The 23,430-nt window shown below is 47.7% G+C and overlaps 1 protein-coding gene and 1 non-coding gene across 2 annotated transcripts in view; both read left to right on the top strand.

The window, feature by feature from the left end:
• Nucleotides 1-21,219, top strand: part of GNL3 (G protein nucleolar 3) — a 42,580-nt gene extending 21,361 nt beyond the window's left edge. The window contains exons 7-15 of the mRNA XM_085624206.1: nucleotides 249-349; nucleotides 775-913; nucleotides 2,524-2,611; nucleotides 9,509-9,683; nucleotides 10,539-10,681; nucleotides 11,862-11,995; nucleotides 12,087-12,283; nucleotides 16,367-16,472; nucleotides 20,958-21,219. Coding sequence (XP_085480332.1) covers nucleotides 249-349; nucleotides 775-913; nucleotides 2,524-2,611; nucleotides 9,509-9,683; nucleotides 10,539-10,681; nucleotides 11,862-11,995; nucleotides 12,087-12,283; nucleotides 16,367-16,472; nucleotides 20,958-21,055 — 1,181 coding nt within the window. The 3' untranslated portion in view covers nucleotides 21,056-21,219. The remainder of the gene's footprint in view (nucleotides 1-248; nucleotides 350-774; nucleotides 914-2,523; nucleotides 2,612-9,508; nucleotides 9,684-10,538; nucleotides 10,682-11,861; nucleotides 11,996-12,086; nucleotides 12,284-16,366; nucleotides 16,473-20,957) is intronic.
• Nucleotides 11,323-11,389, top strand: LOC146797237 (small nucleolar RNA SNORD19). Its single transcript, XR_014969334.1, has one exon. It is a non-coding gene; the product is annotated as a small nucleolar RNA SNORD19 (small nucleolar RNA).
• Nucleotides 21,220-23,430: the final 2,211 nt, after the last annotated feature.

Raw genomic sequence — 23,430 nt, 5'->3', positions numbered from 1 at the left:
GCACGGTTAGACACCTCTACGAAATATTCTACACTTTGTTGTCCTTAGAAGTTGTGAAAGACCTTGGTGCACATAATTTGGTTGGAAATGCTGTGAAGTTTGTGTGACCCATGTGTGTGCAAGGTTTTTCCCCTCTGCATTTTTCATGAGTAATTTCTATAATCGATTCTGAGCTTGAAGTTTTTGACCTGCAGCATGTAAACAGATGTTTCCATGCTTGGATTGTCATGACACTAATTTGTTTTCAGATCTGGTACCAAAAGAGATTGTTGACAAGTGGCTGGACTGTCTGAAAGAGTTTCCTACGGTTGCCTTCAAATGTGCAACTGAGCTTCGAGACCGAACTGTGGTGAGTGTGCTCTCCTTGTTGGGCTGTTATCAGACATGTATAGTCATTCATCAGGAAATGTGATAGGTTTTTGAAACATTTGCATACGATGTAGTCTACTGATTAGCATGACTGTTATTTCTGTTAACAAGTTAGTTTGTTACTGGGTGGCTGGCAGGGAAGCAGGTTTTCGTCCACTCTGTTTCTTGCTGGCCCCACAATGCAGGCTCACATTGAGGTTGCGGATACCTTTTTTTCTCTGCAGTTCGTGCTTGGTGCCTACCCTCCCCGGGGGTGTAGAAGTAGGCTCGAGCTGCAACTACAAATTTGTCATTTACATTTGCTGAAGGCTTTGCGTTCTGGCAATGTTACTCTGTAAACTCAGTGTTTGACCTCCTTTGTGTTACTGGTGCTAATTGTAAATTTTATTTGTTTTCTCCTGAAAGCAAGAGGGGAAGCGAAAGGTTAAAGAAGGTTGTGTCGATGTGTCAAGAGGCAACACCTGCCTCGGCGGTGAGGCGCTGATGAATCTTCTGCGCGGATGCAGCTCGAACGCTGAGCAGGTCCTTAAGGTAGCGGTGCTGGGTAAGGGCTTTCTTGACCATGTACACCTGCTCTGACCCAAGAGTGCTGGGGTATTCAGTGTTAGTAATAATTAGAGCTGACTGGCGTGCCATCGGATAGTGGTTTTAGATACCTGAAGTTGGAAAAACAATCTGCTGTTTGGCAAACACTGCTTTTAATTACTCCAATACTATTTCTAGGAGCTTTTCACTGAGATGACAGCAAGAGCCTATGTGTAGACCAAACATAAGTGTGATGGTGTCTAGCAAGAGGCTTTGATTGAGATCCCAAATTGAATCTTCTGTCCATAATGGAGTTTTCACGTCTCTTATCCACAATCACTTATAATTAAGGCTCCCTCTATTCCGTTTTTACTGATTTTTACAGCTAAACAGAGAACCATTTATTTTCCTGTCTGAATTTATTTTTAAATGTGGATAAGGACGGAAATTGGGTTGTTTTTGAGTACTTCTAAATCCTGTCGCTCGTGAGTGCCAGGCCAGTGGATGGTCGGATTGACCGGCAGGGGGATAATAAATAAGGATTTTTCTCAAGAGCCTGAAACAGCAGTGGATTTGCACAACTGTGATAGAAAAATTTACATATTTTCTTACAAGTGCATATTTTATCATCTAAGTATGTACATATCATTGAAACCTGTCACTTGTTCAGGAGGCACGCGTGCACGTTAACTGGTTAAATGCAGAAATGTGCATTTTAGCTTTATTTTTTCACAAAATCTAAAATAAATATGGATAAATACAGGTAAAAGAAGTAAAAAAAAATTTGATAAATACAGACGGAAAAGACAAATATAAAAACCATAAAACTGGGAGCACTACTTGTAATATAACCAGGCCACAGTTTGAAAGTGTGCAAAGAACGTAATCCAACCTTGAACATTTGGAAATACTGAACCAGTCTACCCTGTTCACTTCACAGTTTTGCACCTGTCTTGTATTTCCCAAACTATTATTCAGTCATGTCCCATGACTACCAGTGTTGTAATCCTTAACTCTGTTAATATACCGTGTAGACATTTGGGCCAGGGTAGAGAATTACACCAAATATGGCAGAAAGCTAGATCTTGGTCCAGAAAGTCTCTTGTTTATTGGTGCAAGTCCCTTCAGTTTTTGGAGAAATATTTTAATGTGCTGACCCCTTGTATAAAGCCAATAGACCCTGCTACGATTGTTTTTTTTTTTTTTTTTTTTGTCTTCAGCAAAGCCAGTAGGCCTATATTAAAGTAACTAACTATAACTGAATTTCAGTGGTATTGTTTGTTTCAAACTGTATGCTTTAACTGACATTTCCACCGAGCTAGAACATCCCACTAATCTTTGTTTTTCCAGTGAACACCCCCCTCCCCCCAGACTTTGCTGTGACCATCAATTTTTGCATACTGTTCCACTTCGTGTGCTTGGCTGTTGCACACAGTGGTCCCACATCAATTTCTCAGAATTGGCTTGCTGATGAAACCAGGTTGTCTTGGTGTGCTCTATTCAGGCAGGAATTATCCTTCTCAGCTAGCCCGCGCAGTGTCACATAGCCTATTGCTTTAGGATATCATTAATGCAAATTTGGTAACTGTTACACCGTTTTAGTCTAACATTTGATTTTCACTTATCCAGGTTTTCCGAATGTGGGGAAAAGCAGCTTAGTCAATAGCCTGAAACACATGCGAGCGTGCAATGTGGGGCCAGCGAGAGGCATGACAAAGTAAGGCTCTATCGTTGGGCTCCCTGTTCATTTTGGATCCGTATTGTGTGGGCCCTGTGCTGCTGTACTAGCTTTAGTCTAAGGACGTGAGTGATGGGGGGGGGGGGGGGTGTCAAGAGAAGTTACCTAACATACTCTCCTATTCCTGTCCTGTTGACCTGTAGTCCCCTTCTTGGCAGAGTGATGGTCAAGCCCCTCAGTGCCCTGTTCTTGTCCCCTGCCCTAGTGTTCCCATGAGGTCGAATAACGTTTGCTGTTAAGTGTTATCTTCTGTAGCCACTCGAGAGCACTCTGGCGTCAACCTCTGCTTTGTAGGCAGCAAGCGTCAGGCAGACTGGTCTAATGCACCTTCTCTTCTCAATAGTCCAATCTGTTGTTGGATGTTCTTTATAATATCAACTCAAAACATCCACGGGCTAGAGCCAGCAAAGTAGTTGCAGCCTAGATGCACACTTAGGAAACATTTTTCTTAAAGCTAGCCAAGTGTGGTGTCACATTCTCCAGATCATATGTATAAGCAAGTTCGAGGCATGTGGGCTGCTGAATTCATATCTGTGCATAGATCGCCGCCTAGTGTTGGGTCCGGATGTTTGCACGTTGTTGTCCTGGAAGAGTTTTCGAAGTATCCTTGGATAGGTGACTCCTCCCCTGGACTACAGTGCGCATGGGCATCCTCTCCATCCTCAGATTGTTTTTTTCCGCCATTGGGTTCGGATGTGCTATCTTAGCTCAAGTTAGGAAAAAATTTTGTCGAGGCCACAAGGCCTTTAGTTCGCGTCGGTACTGTTTATCGATCGGTTTTCGATACTCTCTGTTAGTTTACTAATTTTCAGCACCGGCTTTGTTCGCATTTACCTGTCCATCAACTACTTCGACGATGGAATCGAGGACGCCATTCAAAAGGTGTCCGGTATGTAATGCGAAGTACCCACACATCGACGTCCATCCGGTGTGCAACAAATGCCTTTCGCCGGACCACGACGAGTCGACATGTATGGCCTGTGCCCGGTTCCGTTCAAAGAAGACTCTGCGGAATCGTCGAGCGGCGAGGCTCGAAGCGCAGCACGCGGCACCGGCCCCAGCTGACATCTTCGACGCGGACGACGTCGAAGAAGTAGAAGTCTTACCCTCCAGTCCCGTTTCCGACCAAGAACCCGGATCGGACGAGGCCGACGAGTCACTCTTCCACAGAGGTGAAGACGACACCGAGGTAGGAGACGACGAGGAGGCCTTAGGGGCCGAAGAGAGTAGCTCCGATGATGAACAAGGCCTACCTGTTCAAACCGAGAATTCACCAGTGCCACAGACTATGGCTCCGGTCGAGGGATCGCCTTCGGGCCTTACCCGAGACCTATCACGCAGTCCTTCGGCCCCGCCCTCGGGCCCGGCCTCGGACGTTCAGCGGCAGCCATTACCGCTTAAGCCAGCTGGTTTCCCTTCCACGAAACCGAAAGCTGCTCAGGTTCCTACGAAACCGAAACTGAAAGTGGCGCTAGTCGGATCGAGGCCTTCAACACCTTCGACGCCGGCGCACCGTGTCGGCACCGACCGCACCAAGGGGGACTTCGGTGCCGAACTCGAGACGGGCGACATGGGAGTCGACAAACGGAAGAAGGCCATCGGCGCCGACAAACCTGCTCGGTTACCGGCGTCGACGCCACCGACACCGAGGGCCGTCCCGCCTGCTACGCCTCGCAGCACTCCCTCGACGACACCGAAACCTCACGTGTCGAAGACGTCGACGGTGATCTCCGCACCTCGGCTCGATGCACCACGGGCGCAGAAGATATCTGCAGCCGCCTCGACGACCCTGGCGGGGGCCACGACCTCTAAGGCGCCCCGAGTACGGCCTGGCGCAATGCCAGGCTGCAAAACCAAGGCTGCCCTCCAGGACCAGTCGGGTTCGATCGATCCAGCGGTTTCATCGGTGCCGACCAGCATTACCTTCGGCTTGCCTCCATCCACAATCCCGAAGGCGTTTCAACTCAGGACACAGGCCACCAAAACTGCGGTTACGCCTGTCGAGCCGTCTCCGTCACGCGTCATCGACGCCGACACTGGCAGGATGATTCTCCACGACCGAAGGATAACTTCGGAACCGCCATTGGAACCTTTCAGGATCCCGCTAAAGAGGAAGCTGCCTGTGGACACAGAACCTCTCCTGTATGAACCCTTTCATTCACCCTACCAGGATCCACACCGGGCCTCCCCCCATGCTCCGACACGGATGCATTGGAGGACTACATGGGTGAACAAGTCCCCTACCATGTGGACACGGACCCTGATGACCAGCAGGACCCTGACCAAACTTGGGGCGACCCTGCAGACCCCAGTGCACCTCTTGATGCACAGGACCCACAACTATATGGGGCAAAAACGTCACCCACAGAGGATACTGCGGCGTTCAACGCTCTGATTGAACGGGCGGCGAACAACCATGATGTACAGCTTCACTCTGATATCATCGAAGATGACTTTCTAATGGACACCTTTGCATCCTCAGAAAGACATGTAAAGACTCTGCCAATGTTGAAGGGGGTCCTTAAGCCAGCCACTGACATTTTCAGGGAACCCACCAGGGCACGAGTGATAAACCCCAGGATCGATAAGAAATACAGATCAGCACCTGGGGATCCTACTTACATCAGAGGACAATTACCACTCGACTCCATCGTTGTGGCGAATGCCCGCAAGAGGGCACACTCGCAGACAACGGGTGACGCTCCTCCCCCGGACAAGGAGTCCAAGGTGCTGGAGACCTCCGGCAAGCGAGTTGCCGCACAAGCTGCAAGCATATGGCGCATAGCTAACACTCAAGCGCTCCTCGCTCGCTACGATAGGGCGCACTATGACACAATGGAGCAACTCCTTCAACACCTCCCTGACCCCTACAAAGAAGGTGCAGAAATCCTTATCAGAGAGGGACAGCTACTCACAAATGCTGCCATCAAATGTGCACTAGACGCTGCTGACACGGCTGCCAGGGCCATCAACACTAGCGTCATCCTACGACGTCACGCCTGGCTACGTATCTCAGGATTCAAGCCTGAGGTACAGAACAATATACTTAATCAGCCCGTCAACCCCGACTTTTTGTTCGGGCCTGAGGTTGACGCCACCCTCGAGGATAAAAAAGGACACGGACACTGCAAAGTCCATGGGCGCCCTACAAACTCAGTCCTTTCGGAGCGGCTCCTTTCGTCGCCCCGGAAACAAGGGAGCAGGCAGAGGACAGGGGTCACAACAAACATATAACAAGGGTAATACGCAGACCACCTACGATAAGAACACCCGAGGTGGCTATCGTGGCTCCAGTACCAAGGGCAGAGGACGTGGCTACGGCAACACCAGGTCCTCCCCCAAGAACAAGCAGTGACGCCCTCTCCCTTCCTCCCGACCACATAACACCTGTCGGGGGAAGGCTACAACGGTTCCTGTCCACGTGGAACTCCATCACCACGGACAGGTGGGTCAAAGATATTATAAAATACGGTTACTGTCTGGAGTTAACTTCCACTCCACCCACAATACCACCAAGAAACCGTCCTATGTCCTCAGAGCACTTGACGCTCTTACAGCAAGAGGTAGAAAGTATGCTTCTAAAAGGCGCTATCGAGGTCGTACCCGTCCACGAGCGGGGCACGGGGGTTTACTCCCTCTACTTCTTAATTCCAAAAAAGGACGGGTCGCTCAGGCCTATATTAGACCTGAGACCCCTGAACCAGTACATTCTTTCGGAGCACTTTCACATGCTCACTCTACAGCAAGTCCTTCCGCTTCTCCAGCAGGGAGACTTCCTAGCATCACTGGACCTCAAGGATGCGTATTTTCACATACCCATCCACCCCTCACACAAAAAATACCTCAGGTTCACTGTTCAGGGGCAGCACTATCAGTTCAAAGTCCTTCCCTTCGGCGTGACAACAGCGCCCAGGGTTTTCACAAAGTGCCTAGCTACGGTGGCGGCACATTTACGGAGACAGCACATACACGTCTACCCCTACCTAGACGACTGGCTCGTTCAAGCGAGATCAGCCCAGCAATGTGCAAGCCACGTGTCCCGTACCATTCACCTTCTTCACAGTCTGGGATTCTCACTAAATTACCCAAAGTCTCATCTCCAGCCCGCACACGTACAACAGTACCTAGGTGCGACTATAGACACTCTGGCGGCCACAGCTCAGCCAAATTTAGTGCGGATCACCGGCATACAAGCGCTGATCTCCAAGTTCAGACCCAACCACTCGCTTCCAGCGCGAGTGTTTATGCAGTTGATAGGCATGATGGCCTCCTGCATCTTCATAGTCCCGCACGCGAGATTACATATGCGCCCACTTCAGGAGTGCCTAGCACGTCAGTGGAATCAGGCTCAAGGACAGTTGAAAGACCTAGTGTTGGTGAGCGGTCGGGCATACAACTCTCTGCATTGGTGGAATCCACAAAACCTTTGCAAGGGCCGACCGTTCCAAGAGCCTGTTCCACAAATAGTACTGACAGCGGACGCGTCTCTCCAGGGATGGGGAGCTCACGTACTCCACTACACAGTGCAGGGACTATGGACGACACAACAGAAGAAGATGCACATCAACCTTCTGGAACTGATGGCAATCTTCCTGGCCATGAAGGCTTTCAAAGTACATCTGTGCAACAAGGTCGTGTTGATCCGGACGGACAACATGACCGCAATGTACTACATACAGAAGCAGGGAGGGACACACTCTCCACAGTTGTCTCATCTGGCTCAGAGCATGTGGAAGTGGGCCATTCAGAGGAACATGTTCCTCATGGCGGAACACCTCCCCGGCAAGGACAACCAGATGGCGGATCTGCTCAGCAGACACAGCCACCAGATGCACGAGTGGGAGTTACACCCATCGGTACTCCAACCGTACTTCCAGCAGTGGGGTCACCCAGAAATAGACCTATTCGCGACAAGCGAAAACGCAAAATGCCAAAGCTTCGCCGCCAGATTCCCACACCCGCAGTCGCAGGGCAATGCGATATGGATGAACTGGTCCGGCAGATTTGCGTACGCTTTTCCCCCAGCACCGTTGATACCGCTGGTGGCTCGCAAACTCCGACAACACTCCCTGACACTCGTCCTAGTTGCTCCCACGTGGGCACGCCAGCCGTGGTACACCACCTTCCTCGAACTTTCCGTGGTACCGCATCAAAGGCTGCGGATCGAACCCGCGCATTTGACGCAGAACCATGGAGAGGTTCAGCACCCAGATCCGCAACAGCTGAACCTGGCGATCTGGCTCCTGAAGTCCTAGAGTTTGGCTATCTCAATCTACCACCTGACTGTATGGACATCATCAAGGAGGCCAGGAGACCCACTACAAGAGCTTGCTATGCAGCCAAATGGAAACGGTTCGTCATTTATTGCGGTAATAATGACATTAACCCGCTGGACGCATCCATCCACAACATCATATGTTACCTCTTACACCTATACCGATGCAATCTGGCGTACACCTCTATACGTGTCCATTTGACCGCAATATCAGCCTATCTGCAAACCAGGCAGCACCTCTCTCTCTTCAGAGTGCCTGCCATCAAAGCATTCTTGGAAGGACTCAAACGAGTCATTCCACCTAGTCACCCACCGGCTCCAATGTGGAACCTCAACTTGGTCCTCACACGCCTGATGGGTCCACCCTTTGAACCTCTACACTCATGCGAGGTTCAATTCCTTACCTGGAAAGTAGCCTTCCTGGTAGCGATCACTTCCCTAAGAAGAGTTAGTGAACTCCAGGCACTAACCGTTCAAGAGCCATTTATTCAGGTTCACGCCAACAGGGTCGTACTACGTACCAACCCCAAATTCATGCCCAAGGTAATATCGCAGTTCCACATGAACCAGACTATTGAACTGCCCGTTTTCTTCCAAAACCCACAAACTGTTGCAGAGAGGGCATTACATACACTAGATGTACGGAGGGCCCTCATGTACTACATCGACAGGACTAAACCCTTCAGGAAGACAAAACAACTGTTCGTTGCCTTTGCCCCACACCACAAAGGTAACGCCATCTCCAAAGCAGGGATAGCCAGATGGATAGTTAAGTGTATTCAAATCTGTTATCAAAAGGCAAAACGCACATTAACTATTCCACCACGAGCCCACTCAACACGCAAGTTGGGGGCTTCCATGGCCTTCCTAGGAAATATTCCCCTGCATGATATATGCAGAGCAGCCACATGGTCCACTACACACACATTTACAAAACACTATTGCGTAGATGTGCAGTCAAAACAGCAGGCAGCTGTAGGACAGGCTGTTCTCAAAACACTTTTTCAGACCGCTGCAGCTGGCACGGGTAGCCGCCGCCAATAGAGGGCACTGCTATGTATTCTATGCACAGATATGAATTCAGCAGCCCACATGCCTCGAACTGAATATGCTACTTACCAGTATGCATCTGTTCTTGGCATGTAGGGCTGCTGACATTCATATCGCCCTCCCTCCTCCCCGGCGCCTGTCGCAGCTGCAGCTCTCAGAATTATTGCAAGCATGGTCATCACTTTCTGTATCTACTCCATCACTGCCACAATGGCGAAAAACAATCTGAGGATGGAGAGGATGCCCATGCGCACTGTAGTCCAGGGGAGGAGTCACCTATCCAAGGATACTTCGAAGACTCTTCCAGGACAACAACGTGCAAACATCCGGACCCAACACTAGGCGGCGATCTATGCACAGATATGAATGTCAGCAGCCCTACATGCCAAGAACAGATGCATACTGGTAAGTAGCATATTCATTACTTCCCCTCACTCTGGGTCTGACTTTCTGTGGGGTCTCTCTTCCCAACCACCATGCTTTGCTTACAGTTTCTCTCTGTAAAGGTTACCGTTTCCATGTAAAATCCACCTTTCTCTACTTCCCTGCAGGTATGCTCAGGAAGTGAATATCGATAAACAAATCAAACTGTTAGACAGCCCAAGCATTGTGGCCGCCCCCTCGAACGGCGCTGTAGCCCTTTGCCTCCGGAGTGCCTTTGATATTAGTGAGGCTGACCTCCCCAGTGCAGTCGATGCTCTGCTGAAGCTTTGCAATAAGCAACAGGTAAGCGGCACAACGCCACTGCATGGTCCGTCTGCCCGCTGTATTTGAGACTGCATACTGCACGTTGCAGAAGGTATTACCTTATAGGGGCACTGCTTCAGCCTTACTTTCAAAGCTGATTGAATGTGTACGTGTCTTCTGGTCTAACTCTTACATGTGGTGAGTAATGATGAGATCAATATTGTCTGAAATGCTGAAGACTTCAGATCCAACTCTGATCTTGCCATGTGAGGAGTGAGAATTGAACCCGCGCCACTGCCAATGTGGGGTGCAGCTGGGCATGTACAGCTCGGCACAGAGTGCGCTGCCTTTACTGGCACATTTTTGGCCCTTCTCTTCTGTTAGGGCTGCCAGGAGTGTTTTATGTCTTGTGTCTACAGCTACATGTAGGTATCTGGGCTGTAATCTGACCTGAAGTGTCACCAGAAGACCATGCCACTTTTCGCTTGGCTTGTGGGCTTGCACTGTTTCTTGACTTCTTGCAGTTTCACCTGCCGCTGCTTCATCCCCTTCACGCAGCAGTTTCTAGGCGTGTTGCAGTGTCACCTACTTCTAACTGCACTGCTTCGCTGCCTTTATTGTTGATACGACTGCACTGAATCTTCAAACCGGGGTGGTTTCCTTTGATTTACCCGTAATTTCATATCCAGTTACTGATTCTCATCGAGACCTTGTTGCATTTTACCTCATTTCGATCTGAGATGCTGATGCTTGGCTTGTTGCCTCTGCTCCACATCCCTCCACACTGCTTCTTGGGTTAATGCACGGCACGCTTAGCTGCTAATCGTTTGTATGTTTGAGCATTTTTGTTAAATTGGGATCAATAGCTGAGTTGCATTATTTGTTTTGTTCTAGGTAATGTTGCAATACAGTATTGCTGATTACAGGAGTTCGCCAGAGTTCTTAGTTTTGCTTGCTCAGAAAAGAGGGCTGGTGGGAAAAGGAAACGTCCCTGATACTGCGAGTGCAGCTCGATTGCTTCTCTGTGATTGGATTGGGTAAGTTATTTACATTACCTCTTCATGACGCCAGTCCATTTAGTCTTAGAATGCATCATTTGTTCCTGCAGATAATCGAGTGGTTCCAAAATAAACGTCCGTGTTAAACCCCATAAGATGTGTTGGTGGGATACCTTGTCGTGCACCCCATCGGTTGCCCAGCTTCCAGGGTGGTTCGTCCTCACTAGTCTTTTAGATGTTTGTTGGTTTGTAAAGACCACCATTGGACCATGCCAGAGCCGTAGCGACTGAGCCGCATCCATTGCTTGCCATTGGTAATCTTTGTTGCCAAACTCCTCTGCTTGCTTCGTACTCGATGGCTTGCCTTTTGTCATATGTCCCTCTTTGGAGCAGAGCCTCTTTACCCATCTTTTGATTGGATGATTTGTATTCCACTGCTCACATTAAGAACTTTTTATCTTGGAGCTCAATGAGTGCAAGTACTTTTCTAGCTTTCGCCCTTATGTTGCTTCCAACCATCGTGGTATTCTCCCCCCACCCCCCGCCAACACTCTATGCTGCTCCCTTATCCCCACCGCCCATGGCAAAAATTAGCTTGCTAAAGGTTTATATTAGATTTTCCAAAATTTGTTTTTGTTTAAGTAATGCCTGAAATGTTGACGGTGATTAACCAGGGTAATAAATGATGAGTGAAACATTGTCTGAAACCCTGAAGACTTCAGATCCAACTCTGAGTTTACCCTGTGTGCCGTGAAATGCAGGCCTCCCGCTGCCACTTTGCGTGTCCGGCAGCTGTGTTCAGTGTCTGGGAGGGAAATGGTGCTTTGGCTGAATTCTCTCCCAAGTTTTAAGTTGACTAGTGTGCGCTGGGGGTTCCCAAGCACCGGAGGTACCTTGCTAGGAGCGTAGAAGCTGCTGGGCACTAACCTGCTGTGAGGCTCTGGGCGTTCATGTAGAAGATAGTGGGTAGGTGAGACACGGGGCATTGATTCAGGGCAAAGGCTCAACTTAGCGCGAGGATTGAACTGGTTTAAGAGCTGCTAGTTTCATAAGAGTCCGGCTGAGAAGCCACTTTCTGCATGACTAAGTTGTCTTTACAAGGCTCAGCCTGAACCTTTGCAGCATGGCCATTCTGTCTGTGCTCTTGCCAGTTTTGGAATCTGCTCATCCCCTTTGTAGTAATGACGTTTTTTAGCTGATGCTTTTTTTTTTTCTCTAGTGCCAAAGTAAGCTATCACTCCCAGCCTCCTTCCTCCTCGCAGCACCCACATTTTAGCCAAGCAGTGATTGAGCAGATGTGTGATGGAGTCAACATGAAAGAACTGGAACAGAATAACAAAGACACTGTTAAAGGTACGCCAAACTTGCTGTAAACATCTATTTCTGCAGATCTATGTACATAGATTGTTACCTCACTATACATCTTGTTGGATTACCTTTGTAGCTGTGAAGTGTCCCAACATAGCAGGTAGTATCGTGTTTCGGTCTCCGGGTCTAACCGACGGTGTACTTGATGACAGCAAACTGGTGGAAGCCGCTCAGTCTGTGGGCCTGGAGGAAGAAATGGGCACTGAGGACAACGAAGAGAAGGATGGTGAGGACGACGAAAGTGGTAATGAAGACGGTGGAGTAGACTTGGAGGTAAGCATGGATTAGTGATTAAAGAAATGCAGGTTTAATTTTCATACCCAAAAGCAAAGATGAAATTCACTGGGTTCCTGAGATGAGACGTCCTCGGTTGATGATCAGAAACTGGTTCATTCCCTTTACCTCTCAAGGTCCTGAAGGAAGTGACCCGAATCGGGTCACTCGTGACCACCTCTCTGCCTTCCAAGAAATGAAGAGTTGGGAAAACGGAGAATACGAACCAAATAATTGTATTAGTAATGCGCTGCAGCGGTGCCCAGTCTGACCAGCCTCATTTGATAGCTGGCAAGGGACTGCCTTTCCCCAGCATAAAGATAACCATTCTAGGTTTCAGCATGAGTACAAGACACACCCATCCAGGAACATTCCACAGACCGCAAAAAGGAACAAAAGGACACAGTAAGATGAACTTGGCGTCTGAGACCGGACACACACTCTCTCTGGCAGTCATTCAGTCTGTGCCTACAGCTGGAGTAGTGGGGAAAAAAACCTGTCGAAAGGGAAAGGTATGCTTTAACAAGCGACTCTCATACTTCAGTGAGGCTTAACCTTGGAGATGAAACAAGCAACATGAGACAGAAGCTTAGTCTAAATCATAGAGTAAATGGCGGCTACTAATAAAGTGACACCATGAATGCTAACTAACGGTATAAAGCATGAGCAAGGGGGCACCTTTTCAATTCCAACAGTCCAGTGTTCATTTGCAAGAGTGGTTAGATTGATTAAACATCTACCCTTGAGCTTGTTCGGAGGCAAGTGTAGCTGCCTCACGTCACCACTTCAAATATTTCTAACCTAAATGAAAAAAAACAGGACTGTTGACCTCATTACACTGACGTCTCTCCACGCATACAGCTCTTCATATCAGCCAAAGCAAAGTACTTCAGCACCATCAGTGAAGCCACCAGCCGAAGTGAGAATCTTTTGAAGACCAACTGCTGCCGGACCCACCTATTCCTCACTCCACCGAAGAGCGCAATGTCATCTACCTCTTGTTCACTGCAAAAATATAAAAGATCCAGCAGCACATTAACATCAAGCCTGTTCCCTCTTACACTTCCCCCTTTCCCATAGAACCCCGAATGGTCTATCAATCACTAGCAGAGCTCGCACATCTACTCCGCTCCCGCCAAAGCATTTCTTGTGAAGATGTCTTACTCTCATCTTATCTCACTGTGGGCACGCTCACGCCACTTTGTTTTTTTTTTTTTTTTTTTTCCAATGCCTCACTCAGAGCATCTTCTCAGACTTTCTAGACCCTCCCACTCCTAAAGAAACCTACTGTACACCCGAACGACCTCGCCAGCTATTGTCCCATCACTCAACTACCGTTCATCCGTGTTAAACTCCAGGACCACATCAATACTTGCTGTGTCTGGCACAATTACCAGTCTGGCTTCAGATCACACTGCAGCACGGAGATCACTAACTTGCACGTGGTGACAATAACCTTGATCCCAGATGAGGCTGATATTGATTTCCCGATCCTGCTGCAGCTGCCATTGGCACAGACTACCCCCGTGTACACCCTGGAGTCTCGCATTGTGTTCACAGGCTGTGTCTTTCACTGGTTCTCCTACCTTTTCTGACCAGCATCAGTTTCTTCGCATGAGCACCTTGAGGTTCGTAAAGACCCCATCACCTGCGGTAGACCTTGGGTTTCTCCTGTATCCAACCTCTACAGGGAGCCAAATGCTGTTCTACTCGGATGCTTCTGGCACTCAGCGCCTCAAATGCTGCCTGCTCATTAGGTGGCCTGGATGCCCAGCACCTGCCTGAAGCTCAGCCATGACCGAATGCAACAACAAGAAACAGTACAAACCTGGCTCAGTGACCTGAACCTTGATGGCTTTGATCCCCCAACTCTTTTGTAAGAAAAAAAGTGAAGGTTACTTCAGAACAGCTGTTCAAGTTCTCTATAATCCAATAGACACATCAGATACAACCACCAATCAGTGTACACATGTACCAAACAATATCAGACTATATAAGGTCCCAGCTACCTCAGACAAGGTTTACTGGCCAGGGAGTTGGAAGCTGCTCCTCTATTTAGAAATCTCCTAGGAGACAGACAGGCTCAATCCACACTTTGGTAAGGCCCTGATAAACTTGTTCTCCACAACACTATTTGTATAAAGCTTTACTCCCTCTCCTGGCCAAAAAACGAAGTGCACAGTCCCTATTAAACACAGTTTAAACAGCTTACAGCAGATTACTGCTGTCTCGGGGTGGGGGGGAGGGGCTGCTTTCACTGACTTAACACAAAATGGTCGCTGGGGTGCACTGCTTAACATAGAGGTCTTAGCACAGAGCAAAGGAGACATTTGGAGGGAAAACTGATAGTCACAGGGAATGAGAGGGAAAAACTACAGAGATTGGACTGCAAATCCCCCAATTCAACAGGTTAAATGGAAGCGGTCAGGGGCAGGAAAAAACAAGTTTAAACGCAAACATGGGATAAATTATGCAATCTCTGGCAGGCTAAAACTACAATTTTCAACTAACAACCACAGGCAAAGACGGGTAAAGAAATGTAAAAGTAAGATGCAATCACAGATAGGGAAAATCATTTTTTAAACTTTTTTAGGAAAGAGACCGCACTAGTCTGCCTCCTTACCACTTCCTGGACTCTGCTCACTGCAATCCGGGCACAGGTAGGCTGCAACTCACAAGATGGAGGAGAAATGCATCTGGCTGCTGGTAATACCCTACTACATGGTCATCCTACACACTGTCTTGCCCAGGGCCTTAAGAAGGTAATCCTTCCACTCTCGTCTTGATGGAACGCCATGGGCTCCCCTTGCTGGCCCCATCTTTAAAATCGCTGCAAGATTTACAAAAGCATCCTGCCCAGCACCCCTCTTACCTCGCAGACAGGCTCACCATCTCCAATGGTTCACAGCACACCTGCAGCCCAGGCATCTTCAGACTAGGTGTATAAAGCAAAAACATGACCGCATGTCTTTTTTCATCTACGCACACAGGATCTGGAACAACATTATTTTATCCATCAGTACCCCTGCAACACTGCTTGTTTAGGAAAGTTAGACTCACTACTTTTAAGAACACTATCCCACTGCATTAGCAGTCCACGAAACTGCTACTTCTCCTATCACTTGAGTTGATGCTGGTCTGAGACCCTGTACAGCGTTCCGCTGCCATGTGGCTAGGTTCGTACTATAAAAAGACCATATACACACACAATGGCAAAGTATGCAAAATACCATCTTGTTGTCCCGCAATGAGTATATTTAGAAGTGCACCAACACTTAACTCGGACCACACTCCGCCACAGTACTTCAAATCTCATATCGTGCAGTACCCCTTGAGGCACGTGTTGTGCAGACCCTTCCATGGGACACCGCAGCCCACAATCCCTGCCTTACCCTCATGCAGCGTAGCTGAGGCTATGGTTTACTCGGCACTTCTCAGCATTGGGACAGTGTGTGGCGAAGAATGACGTACCACAGCCTTGGTGGGTCTGAGTGACGCAAGCGGGAAATGCACTGGGTGGCAACGAATCAAAGTAAGGACATGGGAGTAAAATTGCTGGCCAACCTTGATTTTCTGAACCTTGCCCTTAAAGCAGACACGCGTGGGACTGTTGGAAGGAGGAGAGAACTTTTCTGAATGCTGTAGGTTTAGCAGACGTTAGGGTGTGGAAACAAACTAAAATCTGAAACCAGGAATCCCTAAGCAGACAAGTAATCTACTTGGTCCTTAGCACCAGATTTTAGGCGACGGTTGTTTCCCTCTCCTCTGCTCCTAGAAGCACACTACCACAGATTTTCCACATCACCTACACCTGAGCAAGGGGGGAGCCCCTTGGAGAAGCCTCCACTCAGACTGCATGTACCACGTGAAGTGCCAAGAGTTGAATTAGTTCACCTGTACTAGGCAAAAACCTTGCAACTTAGCATGATATGTATATACTATAGACCCGTTCTTCTGAAAAGCCGCTGCTAATCCACCATCCAGTCAGTCGGTGGTTCACTGTACAGCTTTGGAACTCTAAAGTGTTTTTAGAACAGTTTGTTAAAGGGCTGCTGTGCACTAACTGGATCTCTTGCTTTACAGGTCACTAGCAGTACAGTCTTGTCTAAAAATGAGCCAGGGGGTGTGAGGACAGCACAAACAAAAGAGCAGGCCAAGGCGGTGGTTATGAATCTGCAACAACCAGAAGGTATGTATGGAGAAGGATTCACTCACTAGCAATACAAGAGAATTTACCAAACCTCATCCACCTAACCATTGACGCTAACTTTCACTCTGCGATCGGCATGACTTACACCCCATGTTCTACTACATTCAGGGTAATTAAAGTAGTGGGAAATATTTGTCATATGATCTGAAAGGTACCACATAACCTATATTAATTCTGCACTTGGGCACATATGCTCCATGCTTTGACGTATATCACTTTTATACATTCCAGTCCTTAACATGGCCGTAGTTCGTGGGGTTTTGGTCCACGAGGCTATCTTTTGGTGAAATCCACTGCCGGATGTTCGTGAATGTTGCAGCTAGCGTGTGGGTGTGTGATGTAAAGATATTCATAGCTGCAGAGGCAGTACCATCTAGACAGTCTTAAGGATAAATAGTTGGAATGTGACAGAGCATTCAAAGTATACCCGATCCCTTGAATTCCACAGTGCGGTGTTTAATATGAAATTTGAGCACTGCCGTTAAGTCATTTTAATGCATAGGAGACATCTTTGGTCCTGAAAGGACACTATTCTATCTCATAAGGGCCAGTGTGTTTGGATGCATCTGTGACTGAGGATGTGGCCTGGTGCCAGTGGAGTAACTCTACCTTTCCGGAACACCTGGCCAGCTGCCCCAAGCTATAATCCTGCAGCTGTAAAGGCTATCCTAGATCTCCAGGACGCTCCAGTCAATGGAAGAGGGCAGTGACGCCGCGGCAGCCACCTGATAAGTGTTTTTGTGGCATAAACGCAAGCTCCCGTCCTAACGCAGTGCCAAGATGGCAGCTGGGCGAACCTATTTGAGGGCTGACTGTCCAGCCTAAGACATCGGGTGCAAACTAATCTAATAGCGCAGCTAAAGATGCCCCTGCAGTGAGTGCCATAGGAGGAGCGGTGAAGGGACCTGTAAGTGTCGGACAAAGCGCACCTGGCAAGAATGCAGTGTGTGCAGGGTCATCTGAAGGAGACCAGCTAGTGGAAGGAGAATTAGTGGCTGAGGTTTTGTGAAGAGATGGCTCCGAGCCGGCTCCAAAGGAGCTGAGCCTTTAGGAGGAACAAATACTGGTAGGATTGAGAGACTAGTGGAAGGTAAAAGATAAATGGACTTGTCTTATCGAAGCACTACAGAACTCTGGATGCTGGGCCGGAACAAAGCAGGTCACACCGTATTGACAAGTGTGGCCGCTAGGGGGGGGGGGGGGGGGGGGGAGAATGTAAAGCAACAAAAGACCAAGCACAGGCCAGATTTAGCACCATTCTTACCTCTATTTAGCCTAATAGAGCAACCTGGGACATTGCTAGTCCACAAAACAACAAATGTGAACATTGACCAACTCCGATGCCATAGTCTTGGTCAAAGAAAACACACAAGACACTACAACACAAAATGGACACCGTGACAGTCTATCTCACCCTCCCTGGGGAAAAATCAGAAGATGTCTGAAGAGTTAGCAGTGCATTAGCCAGATCTGACGAGTGACTAATATTTAAACCGGTCCCGATATCACAGGAGCCAGTATTCCGAACACAGTGCCAGAGACTTGGAAGGCCACCATTGAACAAACTATACAAGCGTGGTGGTGCTACCTTGAAGTGCGGAGGACTCAATAGGGTATACTTACTGGAGGATTGAGTATCCCAAATAGATGGGCTGCCCACATTCTGCACACTAAGTGCCTTGGAGTAGCAGTGAAGTCACTGCCACCCCAAAGCAATTGTGGACTGGACTGCTGAACTTAAGTTATCACAATCCCACCCTTCAGATAAAGTAAGGAAAAGGGGGCACTGTGCAGTTAACAGCAAAGTTACGGTACCAGGACTGCAACACAGGGTGTCTTCTAGAAGTGGAATGAAGACTTGAGAGGAAAGTATGCACTTTGACAGATGAGGCCTGCTTTTTTCTACTGACCTCCAGGAAGATTTGACATTGTATGGAAGCATGTTACAAGTGACCCCATCCCAGTCAAATGAAACTACCACGGAGACCGATAAACAAGAGGGTACTTAAAATGACCGGTATGCCAACAAGAGCAACGAGGAAGCTAATAAGCGGCAGTGGGACTCCAAGATAGAAGTGCACTCGGGACCCATGGATCAACAGGAGACCCAACACCGACCCAGATTTGTCCTATTGCTTTGAGGGCGAAACCCCACTGCTCACAGTAACTCAGACGATCTAGTCTGAAATGTTGAACTGAACAATCCTGTTGGCTGGTCCCGTTCATTAAACTGTAAAACTGATTCAGCTGACAACCACTGGGTGGTTGGGTGAGGCCAATGGAACTAGAAGTACAATAGCCACAGATTATCCGCACTTGCGCCGGCTCCGAATAATGACCCTTTGGTCTCAGTGCGGGGTCGTGGGAGTGAGGGGGACGACCAGGTTTAGATGTTAGGTCTACTCAGTAACCCAGTTAACTTAACATGATAGCTGCAATGATTAGAATAGAGCAGGGCTAGAATAGTCTATATGGATGCCCAGTACTCTCCATCCTAGCACAGATGTATGGGTTTGTTGAACACTTATCCATCCTTGCTTGGAATGTTGGTGGGATGAAGAATCTGACTAGAAGCTCCAATGTCCATTCTTAGAAGAGGGACTAATTGCCTCACTGATGAATTTTTATGTTGCATATAATCCATCAAATTGTCGCAGGCTGTTGACTGTGGGGCTATTCCTAAGGGACCTGAAATGAGGCTTAACAGGCAATGAGAACATGGAGAGGTCTGCAAGTTATCTGACCTGAAGGTGAACTGAAGCAAGGCCAACATCTTCCATTGCTATTCCTGAAGTCCTCCAACAGCTTTGGTGGCAACCAGACACAATTGATGAGCCTGACCCCCGGATGGCAATATCAGGCTTGCACAGGCAAACAGCAGCATGGGTAACATTGTGGTAGACCCCTACCCCTCTACAGGGACAAAAGCAAAGGGGCGATAACTGATGTCCCCCAGGAGGCACTTGGTTTAGTTGTAGCCTACTATTGTTTGGCAGCAACAGTTGTCTAAAGTCTGTGAAGACTAGCACCACAAACTATCTTAAAATAACTCTTTGCTTTCCTCCTCGGATTATACCTGAATACCAACAACCAGCATTTAGTTTTGGGTGTGTGAACTTGAGTTTTTATATTTTTTTGTGTTCATAGGTGAACCATGCATGAGAGGCCCTGCCGATCCTGTTGGTCTCCCAGAACACACCCCTTATGTGGGTTTCACCAGTGTCATCCACACCAGTGCATGTAAACCTCCACCACTCCTGGTAGGGTTCTCCAGCCCACACTGTCCACCTAAAGCAGTCTTCCCCCTTGATAGGGTGGGCTTGGATACTAAAGAAAAACATCCTCTGCCCCGCCCCAGCCCCCCCGATAACGTTTGGGTTCAGCCAAAGCCAGGCTACTATCCAAACTCTTTAGTGGTCCAACATTAAATTGATAACTTACTGTAGGCTACTTTTCCCCGGATGGGGTTCACATGGTCTCTCTCCCTCCAGCAATTCCTTTGTGGTATCTACCTAAAACGATTGCAGTGGCCAGCGGTGTTGTCCTCTGGTCCTTGGGCATGGATATGAAATGGGATTTTGGCGAGAAGCATGATGACTCCACCTTTAAGGCAGGCTGAATGGCGGCAATGATTGAAAATTCTACAACCTGGGACAAGCGTTGCCTATTGGAGACCCTGTCACCTTCAGACGGGGAATGGGCTGGCATAGAAAACTAAGTGGATTTGCCAGTGACTGTGGATGCAGGAAGGTGGGTGCTCTGGGTTCACTCCATGTTAGCAGAACCCAGTATTCCCATCCTGTGCTTTTTTTTTTTTTAAACATTTCAGTGAGTCTGCCAGTAATGTGTGAATAGTAACCTAAGTTTCTAGGAGGTTTCATCTGAGTGAATGTTGGTGGCAGTATTGCCTTCCTTAGAGGGCACAGATTGCTTGTCCCCAGACTGAGTTATCGGCTGTCTGCCCGATAATATTCTGAATGCTCAAAATGGCAAGGAAGTGAGAAGTCTTATACGACGAGGGGTGTCAGTTTCCCCAGGCTTCTCCTACAGTGGTACTGAAGGAGGCATTTTATGCTCTTAAACTTTGCTTCAAGGCGTGGTGTTACGTAGACCCTCCCGACCAGATTAGAAAGTAGTTTGAACATTTACTAAGTGTTGGTCCACCATAACTGGAAATGTCCTAAGTGCTACATTGTCAACAACATGCCGGATGGATTGTGAAACAGCTTTATCCCCTTACAAGACAGACGGATGTGCTTAGGTCTGTTTTTTTTATGTTGCACTGTACCCTACCTCTTGCTGCCTGTCCATATTGATTTATTTTCATGACCATAAGTTAGAACTTTTCCTTTGTAAATTGTTTCTTTATATCTTGGTTAAGTTCACATTTAAAATGCTCTTTTAAAAAAAAATGTGATACGTTTTTCTGAGTCCTGTAACGCTTCATTACCCATCTATTTGCAGGCATGCATTTGAAAAATGAATCTAAGGCGATGACTGCGAACTTGGACCGTGGCGCTGAGCCAGAGGATGCTTACGATTTTAACACAGATTATGTCTGATTCTGCGCAGGGTGGGGGGAGCACTGTATATGGAAATGTGTATATGATGTAAAATAGCATCCATGTTTATCTTTGTATTTTTTCTTCAAATCGTTATGTCCATAAATTATTTTGAGGCTGTGCAACATGAAATGCTTTGGCCAAAATAAATATTTATTTTATTATGTTATTGATAATTGGTACTTGCATAGGAGATCTGTGGAACTCTCACTACTTCAAGGAGCTATACATCCGTTTTCAGCAGCGATCATAAGTGCATGTGAACTAAACTCATTTCCACAGATGCTCAGTTTAAGAAGTCGGTGTAGAAGGCTGGAAGGGGGGAGCAGGGTCTGGTGAAAGGACTTACTACTCGCTGGCTCAGGCCAAACTCATAGGCACCACACCTGCTTGCCAGACATTTGTAAACCTCTCATCTACGCCTCGCAAGAGTAAAGTATACGGTTGTAAAATGACCAAACACCATCACCACTTCATGCCCAAACCTTTGACAAAGCCCACAGGGACTAGAGCAAATTCTGTCCAGGCAGATCTCTGCCACCCCACCCAAGTCAGTTGCAGTGTCTTGGTCAGTGCGACTTCACGTGGTGAATAAACTTAGTAGTCCCTCCTTTAATCCTGTCCTGGAGACTGCCCCTGCTACATGAATCCATTCACTATGGGCCTTAAGTTTTCCTTCAGTGCACTACTTGCGCTCTGTCCTGGCTGCTGCTCCCAGTTCACTTAATCTCCCTTGCCTTCCCAGAACACGTCCCACAGCTGCTCTTCACTCCATCTCAAAACATCCTTGTTTTTAGGTTGGACCTGGGCGGGGCATGCTGTATTGAGATATGGAATAGAAGCTCCGCCCATACTTTCAGTTTGCGCTGGTTACGGTCCTTTCTAAATTGTTGCTTTTGATAAATAGGCTTAGTAGTCCCTCTTTGGTATCTCCTTGTCTGCGTTTGTAACCTCCCATAAGGACTGGCCTTTTTTACTTGTGATACAGTCTGCTTTATCTAGTCTGTGAGCACTTTTCTTTAATCTTTCACTATTTAACCCATGACTTGCTTTTCTACAAGGCAGCACGCTGCTCACTTTAATATCTTTAATAGTAATGGCTGTGGGACCTCTAACTATAGCGGACACGCTTTATTTAATTTTCCAGCGTGTCCCCTTCAACTTAGGAACTTGTGTGGGGGCGAAAGTGTCTTATTCCACGCCTTCATTTTAATGTTGGCTGCGCCACTTTATTTAGACACTAGTTAATACTGTAACCTGACGACTGCGAGCAGGTTCTATAGAAAGGATCGTGGCACTGATTAAAGTGGTCTCGCGTATTTGTAGGTTTGAGCTATTGGCATTATAAATAACAATGCATCTTGTGTTTGTTTTAAAAACAAAGTATCGTTGTTTGCAATGCCAATAGCTTAAACTCTTGCAACTGCGAGACCTATTGCTTTGAAAATGTTTGTTTAATGTTGCAGTGTATGTGCAGCTGTTCCTGTTCCCTGTGCCGTTTGTTCCACCTACTCTCTGCCTCCCCTGCTGTGCTCTTGCGTCCTCCCAGTCCGGCGCTGTCTCCAGTCCGACTGGTCCGAGGCAGCAGTTTTGTTTGCTTTTATACATCATAAGTTAAAACAGTTTGTCGGAAGCTGTTAAGTTCTACTAGATCTGTTTTTATTAAATTGCTCAAATACAGCTAAGTTCATAAATATAGGAAGAGAAAATTGAGTACTACTGCCAAACAGACAGGAAATGTAGTAAACCTTGCAAACAGGGAAGCGTTGAACCACGCCTACCGCCCAATCAGCTTTCTGGACCTGAAATACTAAAATAGTTCCACCAAATCTCGATAATGTCACTCCTGTCAAAAGGCATATGACCAGCGAATTTTTCAAGCCATAACACTCTAAGCTTGCTCAAAGGCAAAATATGAACAAACTTACGTTGAATGCCATCTTTCTTGCATGTTATGCCAACTTTTTGCTGAATGTACTTTGAGTGTGCCCTGGACTCCTGCCAATCAGGTGCCCAGGGCCTATGTTCCTTCCCTAAAACCCCAAATTGGCAAACCCTGGCCACATGTCAGCCCCTGGTAAATGGTACCCTAGGTACCCAGTGCCTTGTGACCAGGGAAGGCCTCTAAGGGCCGCAGCACTCATTCTGCCACCCTTAGAGGCCCTGTACCCTTACACAAACACACTACCCTTGCAGGCTGAGTGTCTCAGTACAAGACAAAACAGTCGATATGGCACACATCCCTGTGTGCCATGCCCACAACCTACACTGCGCTGGCATACATCAGCCATCCCTCTAGCTGGGTGCCCTATGCCAGTGGTGTGGGCACAGGAGCATGGGCACAGGAGCATGAGCCCTGTGCGCCTACAGTACCC

Source organism: Triturus cristatus, chromosome 9, assembly GCF_964204655.1.
Source record: "Triturus cristatus chromosome 9, aTriCri1.1, whole genome shotgun sequence".
NCBI classification, from domain to species: Eukaryota; Metazoa; Chordata; class Amphibia; order Caudata; family Salamandridae; genus Triturus; species Triturus cristatus.
Note: the sequence above shows the minus strand (reverse complement) of the source record. Positions and strands in the feature narration are given on the sequence as shown.